The 13,996-nt window shown below is 39.6% G+C and overlaps 1 protein-coding gene across 3 annotated transcripts in view; it reads left to right on the forward strand.

Moving 5' to 3' along the window:
- Positions 1 to 13,996, forward strand: part of FGF12 (fibroblast growth factor 12) — a 512,340-nt gene that overhangs the window by 327,874 nt on the left and 170,470 nt on the right. For all 3 annotated transcript variants that reach the window (XM_031957416.1, XM_031957415.1, XM_031957414.1), the window contains exon 2: positions 12,053 to 12,163. In XM_031957416.1, coding sequence (XP_031813276.1) covers positions 12,053 to 12,163 — 111 coding nt within the window. The remainder of the gene's footprint in view (positions 1 to 12,052; positions 12,164 to 13,996) is intronic.

Raw genomic sequence — 13,996 nt, forward strand, 5'->3', positions numbered from 1 at the left:
TGTTGGAATTTTCACAAATATATTATTTAAGTGGGATAAGTATATATATATATATTTTTTTTTTTTTGATGAAAAAGGATTTGAGAGACTCAAAGACTGAAATTTCATGTGCTAAGCTTTTTCAGCACTTAGAGATCTCGTTATTATCATACGTCTACATTTTTAAGGCTCTTGAATTCTAACTTTGACCTCAAACATGAGCCCTACACAAGGGTGGGGTATATTTATATTTCCTGACATTTCAGGCACCAGGAAAGGATTTACATATTAAGCAAATCTTTCTATCTCCAAACAGGCACACCCGGCCTCCCTAGTCTCAGAGTGAATTTCTGATTTGAATATAATTATCAAGAACAAGAGAGGTAACTAAGTGGTCCAGTAGGTAGAATCCTGCCTCTGGAATCAGAAGGACGCAAGTTCAAATGTAACCTCAGACACTTACTAGTCTTATAACCCTGAGCAACAACAACAAAAGGAATATATTTGCAGAGTGGGCCTTGATGGTCCTTTCTAACTCTAAGCATTTTCTTGTTTTATAGATAAATATCTGTTTCCACCCCCCACTTCTACCACCTATTTTCTTGCTTCATTTTCCAGATGAGGAATTTGAGAAGTGAATTGCTTTGACAAGTCAAAAAGCCCAGCTCAGTTCTTTATAATCTGTCCACTGCACACACACAGCTTCCTCTGGGCCATGGGTTGATTTATCCCATGTTCTGCTAAGATCTTAACTGGCATTTCCCAGAGATCTAAATATCACCTTTTCTTCTTCATCTTCAGCTGATTGGTCATGTAAAGTTATTTTACATTGACTTTCCAGATGATACTAGAAACCTGTAGTTGGAGAAGTTTGTGGCTATCTCTGCCAGAGCAGAGAATGATGAAAGCTCCCAAGAAAAAGAGAAAAATCTTCCTGCTCCGGCTTCTTCAGGCTGCCTAACCCTTCCACAGAAACATCCTAGTCTGTACTTAGTCTGGAATACTGGTACTGTCCAAATCTGACAGGCAGGGGAGGCAGGGGCCATCACTTACCCAAAGTCCAAAGCACCCAGGAAGCCACAAAGCTTGACTTTTAGCCCAAATGTCACAATTATAAACCATGCACATACATCTATTGTGTTTTAGTGTAACCATCTAGAGAGCTCTGAAAACTCATCATAAATCAGTATAAGGAAATGGGCATGAAGTCAGTTCTACATAAAGTACAAAACTCAGGACTTAGGTTAGAAATGGAAACCTATAAACTTTCTCAAGACTTCTACGAGTGGTGTAGTCTCCAGATATAGGAACATGATGTTTATATTTGACCCTGTCCTCATCAGGACATATGTGGAGCATTTCACTTTAGGTTTGGGCCCCATAGTGTAGAGGGGCGGATGAACTCTTAGAGAGTGAGTGAGCTGGTGAGGTTGGCTATGCTAAGTTGAGGTCATGGTTTGAGGAGGAAGAGGAAGGGACCTGCCCTGTGTCTCATTTGGTAATGAGTAAAATTCTGGTACTACACAGAGTGAGCAGTCAGAGAAACATTGGGCCTCTTGGGCATGACCCATCTCTTAACATGAATGTTATTATGGAACTATACCCTTCTCTCTGTGATTTCTCACTTAATGTGGGGCAAGAATTAGCACACACTGACATCTAGAGTTGTCAGATCATGGATTTAGAGCTGGAAAGGACCTTGGAAGCCATGAAATCCAGCCCCTTACTTCCTAAATGCGGAAACAGGCCCAGTTTATTAAATGACTTGCTAAAGCTTGCGTAGCTGTTTAATATTGGAGTCAATATTAGAATGCATGTCTTCATGTTGCTTATTCACTAGTCCATTTATATAAAAACTGAGTCCTAATTTCCTATCTTGGCTTTAACACTCACTGGTTGGGGACCTTGACTAAAGTCCTTCATTTCTCAGTGCCTCAGTCTCCCCTGGAAAATGGAGATAATACCTATCATACTAAGGTTCAATTCAATTCAGTTCAGAGAATGATAGATGAGAACCTGTCAGCACCTTCAAGAAACCATCTAGTTCAGAGATTTTGAAGCCTTTTGTTGTCACAAACCCCTTTGTTATTCTGTTGCCATTTAGCAATCCCTTCTTAGAATCCTGTTTGTGGTCTATATTCCTGATTGAAGGAAAAATTAAATGTCAATTAGAAATTAATGAATATTTATATATAATTATATATGTATATATATATATATATATTTTCCTTTCTATTCAAGAGGATTCGTGCCTATGCATGTATATGCATAATGGGAGAGGCCAGTGGGAGATCTAGCCAGCTTGGAGAATTATGAGATACTGACCTCAGACTTTAGCCTTGAGAAAGGAAATAGAACCTGGATGGTCCATCCTCCTGCCACCAGTCTTTTTGCCTCAGAAATTATGTGCCTGCCCTCCCTTGGCTGGCTATGTGTCCCTGGAGAGCACTCTTCCCCAAAATGCAATGCTTCTCTCTCCCTGGATGGAGGCTGCAGGTAGCCAAGTCTTGTCTTTTGTCAAGGTCATTTGATTTAGTGTGAATCCTGTTTTGGAGAAAATGGAGTTGCCGAGTCCTATTGCTGCTGCTATCAGCTTGATACAGCAGCGAATGAAGAAGATAACTCAGGAGGAAAAAGAGCAGGAGGCCTGAGGTATTCCAGTTTACAAAAAGCAAGGGAATAACACAAAAGACCTCAACTATGGCTTCAGCCACTCTGGGGAAGCCCCTTCCAAAGTCTGGGGTGCCCCAGAAGACAATCAGCTGGCCCCCAGGCCCTTCCTGTAGCTGCCTCTTTCATGACATTTTGGTTGTTTTCTGCAAAGTGGTTGAGTGGAGGCAAGTGCAGGTGCGATGCTTTCAGCTAAAGAAATCCTGTTTTGTCCCATGTAGGGGCAGCTTGGGCTCCCACTGGCTAAAGAAGCCTGGTGACTTTCACACCCAAAGTGTATTCCCACTAAAAGAAGCCCGATATGGTGAAAGCTAGGGGACGTTGGATCCGACTATTGGGCAGCCCAGCCCCAAAGTGCAGCTCCTCCCTTTCCCCAATCTCTGTCTGGGCTCCCTTCCTTTCCCTTTTCTCCTCTACTTTTTCTCCCCCATTTCCTTTGGCCCACCCATATGCCTGCAGAGAATTCTAGGCAGAGGCCATGAGTGGATGAAGCCAGACTGCTGCTCCCTTGCCATTTCTCTAAAACCTAAATATGATGACGGCCACACAAGCCCTGCTGCCAGGTCAGGTGTTTCCCTGAGGAACCGACAGATTTATTTTATGCGGGTGTTTCCCAACCCATACTGTATGGAGGGTGACGGTTCCATAGATCTGTATTCTGCCTCCCACTCACCTTCCCTGATGCAGAAGGATGTGCTTCCACATTACAAGAGTCCATGCAAGCTTCAGCAGTCTGAGTCTGGCAGGCGACATTCATCTAAACGGGGTGTGCATTAGCCAGTGATGGATCACAAAAAAGCCAGATCTTGTCCAGTGCCATGCTAGGCATTTATGGAGCGTGCTATGCTTCTGGATATTTGGGATCATCAATTAACCTGCTTTGTTCCAACAAGAGCTCAGAGGTGAATAAAATCATTTTATTTTCGTTGTTTTCCAATCACGGAGTCGGAAACCTCCCCAGAGAAAGAAAGAAAGGAGGATGCATCACTCAGTGGTCATTCTTTAAGGGCATGGCTGGTATAGGTTTCCAGATTTCTGGAGGAGTAAGAAACCTTACACAGCATTTGTTTCTCTAAAGAAATCTCCTTATAGCATCCCTGGCAGAAGAACATCCAGCCGCCACTTGGCTACCTTCAAAGGCAAGGAACTCACTTAATTGCTGAGGAGGTTGAATTTCCCTAAATTCCCAATAATCTTTCATAGTGTTTGTTTGATTGATTCATTGGTGTCTAATAAATGCTTGTTGTTGACTGTATCTTAAGAGATTGCTATATTTTATTCTGATTCAAACAACAAGTTTCCCAGACATCATTCTTTTCCTCTGCAAAGTGCATTCCTTCCCCACACACTTGATTGCTTGCTAGTGTCCCTGAAGGAGGGGCTTCCTTGAGTCCTTTAACAATGGAACAGTTGGGTCCTATGGCTGCCCTTTAGTTCTCAGCAGTTTGGTATCTTCCCAAGGGGACTTCCTGCATCTTAGTGGAATCATTGGGTGGCTGACATTGGGTCGGGCTTTCCTCATTAGGGAGCTATAATTGTTAGGGAGTTTTTTCTTCCTATCGTTAAACCAAAATGTGCATCTCTTTAACAATCATCTAATCATCCCATGTTTTGCTTTCTAGTTTGTTCACTCTTTCAGTTATTGGAAGATAGTGATTATGTTCTGTCTCTTCTCTCACCCAAATCGCTTCAATCTCCTTATGCTTTCCTTTTTCTTTTCTTTTAAATTACCTTTTTTTTTTTTTAACTTTTTGAAGTATAGTTATTTTGTTATTGGTACATATTCCCCCCTTCCTCTGTGACCTCTTCTTCCCAATGAGAAAGGCAAGAAAAATAAAACTTATTATAAATATGCATAACCATACAGCTAAGTGAAGCAATGGGTAGAGTGTCAAGCCTGGAGTCAGGAGATGTCTTCATGAGTTTAAATCTTACTTCAGATATTTACTACCCGTGTGACCCTGGACAAGTCACTTAATCCCTATTTGCCTCAGTTTCCTTATCTGTAAAATGAACTTGAGAAGGAAATGTCAAACCACTTCAGGATCTTTCCCAAGAAAATCCCAAATGGGGTCAGGAAGATTTGGGAACAAGTGCAAAACAACTGAGCAATAGTCATATAGAACACATTTCTACATTAGCCTTGTGTGTCCTAGGAAGAAAAGAAAGAAAGAAAGGAAGGAAGGAAAGAAGGAAGGAAGGAAGGAAGGAAGGAAGGAAGGAAGGAAGGAAGGAAGGAAGAAAGGAAGGAAGGAAAGAAGGAAGGAATGAAGGAAGAAAGGAAGGAAGGAAGGGAGGAGAGGAAGGAAGGAAGGAAGGGAGGAGAGGAAGGAAGGAAGGAAAAAAAGAAAGAGGAAAATGTTTTAATTTGCACTTTGAGTTCATCAGTTCTTGATGTGGAGATAGATAGCAATTTAGCTCATGACTCCATTGGAAATGTGGTGGTTCATTGTGGTCATTAAAGTTACTAAGACTTCCAAAGCTGACTATCTACAATATTGCTGTTACTTAAAAGCATTCTTTATTCTTTTAGATGTTCTTAGAGGGATTGTAAAATCCTTAATGTAGAGGTTTAAGGGACTTTAGTGGTCACATAAGCCAATCTTCTCATTGTACTTTCAGAATTTGAGGGCCAGCCAGAAAGTGGGCTGACCCACTTTCCCATGGTCTCATGAATAGTAAAGACAGAAGTAAGTTTCAAGCTAAGGTCCACTAATTTTAAATCAGATGATTTTCCCACAGGTTCTTTCCATATTTCTCCCTCCCTCTCTTCCCCCCCTCCTACCCTGTGTGGTGTGTGTGTGTGTGTGTGTGTGTGTGTGTGTGTGTGTGTGTGTGTTCATTGACAATCTAGTGCAAGATTATTTGGAAATTGATCCTAGTGACTGAAAAAGAATCAGCCTAACATCATGTAGATGTTATAATCAAGGCTGGGTTTTAAGAAATGGAAGTGAGGAGGTTTAGAGGTCATTCAGTACAAAAGCATGGAGGAGGAGGACAGTGTTTCGAGAATGAGAAATGCACAGAAATCCAGTTTGGCTGGATTGTAGCACTTAACAAACTAAATTGGGCTGGGGTAGGACAATGGAAAAATTGTATGTGGACAGGTGGTGATGGGCTTTAAAAGCCTGAGAAGTTTATTTTTGACTGTGGAGACAATGGAAAGCATTGGGCAGTTCTGGCAGGAAGTGGCCACTCCCCACTTTTTTATCTTTCCCTGAGGTTAAATATTTTCATTGAAATGCCCTCACCTTGACGGTTTTAGGTTTTGCTGTCTGGGACCAAGCAGACCAAGTAGAATATAGAAGCCAGGCAGAAATTGTTCAGGCCTGGGGTGTCTTTTGGAAGGACACGACATATACATCTGTTGTTGAGGGATAAAAATTGTGACTTTAGCATTTCTCATTGGTTTAATACAGAAAATTAAGCCATTGTGGAAGATATATAATGTTGAATGACTTGGGGCAGATCTGGGCTTGTTTCTTCTCTGCCCTAAATCCTTCAGGGACCCTTTCTTGCCAAGTCATTTGATGCAGGAAGGGTTTGTGTTCATCAGGTGATTTCATGGGAGTCTTGATCTCTTCTGATGCAGCAAACATTTACTCAGTAGCCCTACGTGTGGAGGCATCAGCTTTCATACCTGTGTTCCGATCTGTTGTTATATGAACCAGCCGACCCCTAAATATCCCAGACCAGCTTTTCTTCTGGAATTGCTGCCTGCAGCAAGGTGCCAGTTGTAAGCCCTTTTCAGCAGACAGCCTCTTTTGTGGCTCTGAGCCTTTGGATGGCATGGCTCCCACCGCATTGTTCTACCTTTTTTCTCTTTGTGTCACTTCTGTGGCTTCTTTCCTTTTACTGTCCCAAATAAAGACTTGCTTTTGAGGCTCATTCTTCCATTTCCTAACCCCTAAGTATAACTTCCTCATTTGACCACCTCCATATCTCAACTCATGACTTGTCAGTTTGCCTCAAACACTATGAAGCAGGATACCAATTGTCTTTTCCTCCCTCCTCCCCACACCTGGCACTCCTCCCCCATTGGCTTTCTTTTCCTTTTTGGCTGGTGTCCCAACAAATCAAAGGCCAAGCTTGCGGTCTTTTCTGAGAGATTTCTTAAAATCTAAGTAATTATCAATTGATTCAATCAATTAACCAATAAGCATTTTAAACCTCAAAATCCTAGTCATGGTAAAAAAAAAATACTTGTATAGAATTGAAACAAATTATGTTATAGCCTCAAATGACAAAATTGTTTTTACTTATATTTGCATCCATATTTGCAAACCATATAATGCCCACACCAAATACACACACACACACACACACACACAACATGTGATACAAACATATATATGCATTACCTCATACAACATACTATGCATGCATGGTATCTGATGTTCATCATGGGTGCCCCCCAGAGTCCGGGCTTTTCCTCTTCTCCCCTTATCCTAGTTCACTTGGTGGTTTTGTCAACTCCCACAGATTTCATTATTCTTTCTCTGCTAAAGATTTTTGTTTCTACCTTTCCTGCTTCAGTCTCTCTGCTGATCTCTGATGTTGCATTTCCAACTGCTTTTCAGCTGTCTCGAGCTGGATGTTCAGCAGACATCTTACGTCCAAGATGGGGGGGCCTCTACCCCCATCCCTAACCTGGGCAACTTCTTCATATCCCTTCCCTCCATAAGTTAGTCTCATTGCTCTCTCCTAATGTTCTTTTCTCCTCTCCCAAATGTATTTTCTCTTGAAATGGAAGGAAAATCCATACTATCCTTAGTTTTTTTTAAACTCCTTGCCCATGTATGGAAAATTACTGGAAATGGTTTCATTGAAAGAGAAGTTTTCTAAATGAGGTGGGAAAATAAAATCTTAAATTCAACAGAAATTTAAGAAGAGACTCCAGCTGACCTAGACATTGAACACGTCCAAAACAGAACTCATTCTCTTTACCATAAACCTCCCTCTTCCTCTGTCTCCCCTTCTCTATTACTGTAAAGGGCAACAGCAGCTTCCCAGTCCCTCAGGTTCACGCCCTAACTATCATTCTGGACCCCTCACTGTCTCTCATCCACTACATTCAATCTATTGCTAACATCTGTCAATTCCATCTTTGTGACATCTCCTGACTCCACCTCTGGCTCCTGACTCTGCCTCCTTCTCTCCTCTGAGCCTGCCCCACTGTAGTGCAGCTCTTTAGAACCTCATGCTGGACTGTTACTACAGCTTCTGGAGTTCTGCCTGCCTCGAGCCACTCTCTGCTTTAGTACATCCTCCATTCAGTCACTGAAGGGTCCGATTTTATTAAAGCCCAGGTCTTATCATCTGTACTCAATCAACTCCAATGGCTTCCAATCACCTTGAGTATTACAAACAAAATCCTCTGCTTCGCCTTCAAAGTCATCCATAAACTCACCTCCCTCCTACCTTTCTAACCTTCTTATATCTTCCTCTCAGGCTGATAACATCAGCTTTATTTTTTTAATCAGTTTATCTCTTGTCTCCAGGCATTTTTTTTCCAGTTGACCTCCTTGTCTGATGTTCTTTCTTCTCATCTCTGTCCTATGGCTTTCCTGGCTTTATTTAAGGCCCAACTAAAATCCCATCTTCTATGGGAAGATTTTCCCAGATCCTCTTAATTTCAGTATCTCCCCCTTTTTAATTAATTCCTGTTTTTTCCTGTACATGGCTTGTTTGTGGAGAATACAAGTTTGTGTATATTTTGTTTCCTCCACTAGACTGGGAGATCCTTGAGGACAGGATATGGATTTTGTTTCTTTTTACATTCCTAGTGAATAACACAGGGCCTGGCACTCAGTAGCAAATGTTTATAGACTGATAAATGCGTAGGGGTCACATTCACACACTTACTCATTGGAACAAACACAAAAAGCACGATTGTTCCTTTGTAACTAGCACAGTAGAGTGCCTTTAAAATCTTGGATCATCTCAATTACTTTTGGGGGGGCTCTTCCAGCTCTGATACTCGAGGGACCCAGGAGCTCACCTCTCATTAGCATCAACTGGAGTTATCAGCCCCAATTCCCAGAGCACTCTTGGCAGAACTTCCTATGACAGGAAGGCTATTTTGATAAATATAGTGAGCCCGGTGAAAAGCAAACAGAATTTGCAGACACCATTTAATACTGTAATATTACAGGGAGGCCACATATTCCGATGCATCGGAGACCTCCCTCATGTCTATGTCATGTGTTTCTTTCAATGATGCTAATCTACAGACTGTTTGCTGCCTCTACCCCCATCCCTAACCTGGGCAACTTCTTCATGTCCCTTCCCTCCATAAGTTAGTCTCATTGCTCTCTCCTAATGTTCTTTTCTCCTCTCCCAAATGTATTTTCTCTTGAAATGGAAGGAAAATCCATACTATCCTTAGTTTTTTTTTAAACTCCTTGCCCATGTATGGAAAATTACTGGAAATGGTTTCATTGAAAGAGAAGTTTTCTAAATGAGGTGGGAAAATAAAATCTTAAATTCAACAGAAATTTAAGAAGAGACTCCAGCTGACCTAGACATTGATCTGGGCCGAGGATCTGAGGACAAAGTCGCGAAGATTACCATCTAATAGGAGAATACAACTTTGGGATATAAATAAGTAGCTACATATGGTTTTGGAGAAAGGGTGGCAGTGCAAATATGTAGGGGTTACATGTAAATTGAGCCTTGAATGAAAATAGAGAGTCTTGGAAGCAGATGAGAAGAAAGAGTGCATTCAATGCATTGAACTTGGCTTGTGCAAATGAACACAAGTAGGAGATAAATGCAGAGATCAGAGATTAAATGGCCATTTAATTGGACTGGGACTGGGGATGCAAAAAGTGGAGTCATGTATCTGGTAAGAGAAAGCTAGAGCCAATCATCAGAGATCTGAGATTCCAGCTTTAGAGAACAGCTGCTTTATCCTATAGATAAGAAGGGAGCTTAAGAGACTGTCCTTTAATAATCATCTTTTGGTTTTGTTGATGGTTTAGAGAAGGGAAAGCTCTAGCAGCTGAAGATCAATTAAGAGATTATTGCAATAGTCTATTAGATCGGTGATGAGAGCTTCAATAGGGTAGGGAGCTAATGAGTTGGAGAAAAGGGGGGAATTTGAAAGATTGTATGGGAATAGAATTAGAAAGAAATATCTTGAAAGTGAGAGTACCTTCAGTCAATAGGGGATTTTGAAGGAAGGGGAAGTTAAAAAACATCATTTTGAATCAAATAACCCCAAATTCCCACTTTTATTATGATTCTTTCATGACTATAATGGGATAATGGGAAGCAGAGTAGTTAAATTCTGAGCTTTATGTGGGAACACCTGGGTTCAAGTCCCCTTCAGATACTACATGCATGGCCAAGCCTCAAAGATAGGTCAGTCGGACTTAGATGGAGTATCACCTATCCTCTCCAAGCCTGAGGCAATTAAATCACAATTAGAATTTGGTTTCATTTTGTTCTAATAGAATGACTTCCCTCTCTCCCCAAGAAATTGCAGACTTTTGATATGAGTGACAGGATATCTCAGCAGGACATCTCTTTGTTGGGATTGCAGGTCCAAGTTCTATGTTCAGTTCTGTTTAGACTGACAGTGTTTATAACTTAGAAGGTTATAGACTATCAGTCTTTATCAGTTTTACTTTATCAACTTATTTTTCTTTCTTTTTTATTAAAGCTTTTTTATTTTCAAAACATATGGATGGATAATTTTTGATATTAATCCTTGCAAAACCTTATGTTCCAATTTTCCCTCCTCTTCCCTCAGCTCCCTTCTAGATGGCAGGTAATCCAATATATGTTATACATAGTAGAAATTATGTTAAATGCAAAATATGTATACATATGTATACAATTATCTTGTTGCACAAAAAAAAAAATCAGAACAGGAAAAAAAAAGATGAGAAAGAACATAAAATGCAAGCAAACAACAACAAAAAGAATTCTATGTTGTGATCCACACTCAGTTCCCACAGTCCTGTCTCTGGGTGTAGATGGCTTTCTTCATCATAAGATCATTGGGAGTGGTCTGAATCATCTCATTGTTGAAGAAAGCCATGTCCATTAGAATTGATCATCCTATAATCTTGTTGACATATCAATTTGTTTTTCTAATTCCTTCTAAAATTATCAGCATGTTTGACATGGTTGGCCCTTTAGCAAATCAAGACCACTAGAATGTTCATCAAAGTTCAGGGTTCTTTCTCCATGTCCCTGAGTTTGGGTACTAAAGAATGAGATTGGACTCATAATTGGGGTTGATAGGTCATTTGGAAGGATGTCTCTACCACCATGGCTATAAGAGTCAAACTAGTGATGTTACCTCAAAAAGGCATTACATATTTCTTCATTTCTCCCTATATTTTCTGTCATAGGAATAGTCAAATATCAGACCTTGGTTGATGAATAATTCAATATGAACTTCCTACACAAAATAATATTTTAGTATTTTCTTGTGTCATTAATATTTCCTGTTATTTCTGTTCACACATACCCTTCCCTCTAAAAAAAAGAAGAAAGAAAAGTTAAGTTGAAGCAATCAAACTAGCAATCTTATTTAAATGTGTGTGCCATTCTGCCTATTGCAACATTCAATTCTCCATAGAAAGGAGGCACATTTGCTTTTATACTTCTACAAAATAGCATTTATTAAGAATTTGTGTTGTATTTGACATGGTTTTTTATGCTAGGGATACAAAAATTGATACCAGTCATTAAAATTAAACAAAATTTTCCTTGAAGTCCTATTTCCAAAGGCACAACATTTGCATCTGAAGCACCCTCTAAGATATCTCAGGTAGACAAGGCTATTAGTTTGTGGTCTCTTTTGTCAGCATTGGGAATACACTATTGTGATGTTGTGTGGGCACAGGGCTCTAACAAATCTCACCCAGACTCCACTCATCTACTCCCAATCAACAACAATCAACAGGTTTTTATGAAGTGCCTATTGTCTGGCACAATGCACGCTGTTAATTGTACTCAAATCATGGTGGCAAAAGAGATTGCAGAAGAATCCCATCACATTCAATAGCTGAAATGGAAGTGGAAATCCAAACCAAGTCTTTGAGCTGCAACATCAGGGACAAAACAGAGAGAATCTGGTTTTTTTTTTTATTTGCTTTGTTTTTAAGTTCCTTTGCATTCTCTTAGCTATTCAATGGATAGTAATTAGCTTTCATTTATTTATATTTCGTTGATAGCTACAAAGTACTGTGATTTTTCCCTCTAAAGAGAAAAAAAACTTATTTAGATAGTCTTTCTTCTGAATACATTTTGAATTGTGCTATGGGCAGACTGCTTAAGGGATGCATAATTTATCCAGGATACCTTTTGACAACTTGTGGACCTGTTTAACCATCTTTTTTTTTTTAATTAAAAAAGTATGAATAACAATTTTATTTTGTTTTTGCAGAACCCCAGCTGAAAGGAATTGTGACAAGGTTATTCAGCCAGCAGGGATATTTCCTGCAGATGCACCCAGATGGGACAATTGATGGAACCAAGGACGAGAACAGTGACTACAGTAAGGACAGCTATTTTTCTAATTAAATCTAAATCAGTGGAGTCCTTTTTTTTTTTTTTTTAGGACACTGTGTTTTAAAAGACAGTAACAAGAAAATGAAATGTCACTCTGCTGGTCCCATGTAATGATTAAGTTCATAGCCATTAACTTTCCTTTATCCATCTTTCTTTTCCCCCTCCCTCCCTTCCTTCCCTCCCTTCCTTCCTTCCTTCCTTCCTTCCTTCCTTCCTTCCTTCCTTCCTTCCTTCCTTCCTTCCTTCCTTATTTTCTCCTTCCCTCCTTCCTTTCTTCTTTCCTTCCTTTCTATTTTCTTTCTTTTTCTTTCTTTCTCACTTTAATATAATGATAATAACAAGAATATTAACTGAAAAGGGAGAATTAGGTTGAAGAAAGCTCAGCAGTCATCTCGTTTTAAGACCCTAATTTTAGTTAAGGAAACTGAAGTACAGAGAAATAAGTGACTACTCTGGCTTCCCTGCTCAGTGTCTGAAACAAGCTTGGAACCCAGTTCTTCATTTGGAGAATTCAAGTCTTCAGACTCACAGCTGTTGGTTTGTTTTCACTGATTCCAGCTATTGACAATTGCCAGATTTTGATACAAAGCTGTTGCAATTTTGGTAATGATCACAGAACTCATTATATTCATGATGGTGATAAAACTAATTATTATTAATGGTAACAGCAATGAAAACTTTCTAGTACAGATATACTGAATATTAGCTACTAGTACTACTAGCTACCATTCTGTGTTGTATTTGAAAGTTTCCAAAGAACTTGAGCAATGTTGGTCCACTGGATTAGGGATGCTTTATTAATTACAAAGCTGAAGCAATGAGAAAAAAATTAGGAAGAACAACAACTCCAGATTTTTTTTTCTTTTCATTTTTTAATTCTTTGGAACATTTCTGTCTCATACTTCTAGATCTCAGGGAGATTTAAAGCCTTTTTCTATAAAAGTCCTGTGCCGATCCTACCCTGTATCTTCATCCAGAAGGATTCTTGCCAGTTTGTCAGACTGAATTCTCTTCTTGACACTTTGAAGATGCATTTTAGATTCATAGATTTAGAGATAGAGGGCATCTTAGAGATCATCTGGTCCAGTCCCTCCTTTATTTTACAAATAAGGAAATTGAAGCTCAGATTTTTAAATGACTTGCCTAAGGTCACATGCTTCATAGCATCAGAACTTAAAATCCAGTATTATCTCTATTGTACCTTATTGCTTTTCAAATTGGGCACAGAAAGCTATTTCTCTCCCACATACGTGGTATATCAGAGACATTTTTTAAACAGCTAGTGTGATTTATGTCCAGCTCCTTCACTAATAACACAGACATAGAAGAATAATTGTAAAAAATGGAGCAGTGAAAAAAGTGCAAAACTTGTTCTCCCCCTTTCTTTCTCCTTCCCTTTATCTCTCCCTCCCTCCTTCCTTCTCAGATAAAGCTCAGCTCACTTCTGTTGATATGCAGGGCCAGTTGTAATAAAACCTTGTGAAATGCTATGTCCTCTAAAAGAAAAAAAAAGGGCTTTGCTATCTCAGCTCTTACTCCATCTTGCTGAATATCAGTTCCTTGCTAAGACACTGGTTATGCCTCCTGGGGAGTCTGTTTCTGTGTATATATGTGGAACAGACTCGTCAAATTGGAAATTCAGTGGTTCTTACAAAGTCATTTTGCAATTATTGATTGGTCTTTGGGCTAACATTCGATCATATTCATCATTCCAGGATTATTTCTTCTTAGTGTTTATCTAATCACTTTTCTTTGTTTGAACATGGTATTTTAAAAATGGGAAAAAAATTAAGTTATCCCCAACAAACAAACAAAAACA

Source organism: Sarcophilus harrisii, chromosome 3 (assembly GCF_902635505.1).
Source record: "Sarcophilus harrisii chromosome 3, mSarHar1.11, whole genome shotgun sequence".
In the NCBI taxonomy this organism is placed as follows: Eukaryota; Metazoa; Chordata; class Mammalia; order Dasyuromorphia; family Dasyuridae; genus Sarcophilus; species Sarcophilus harrisii.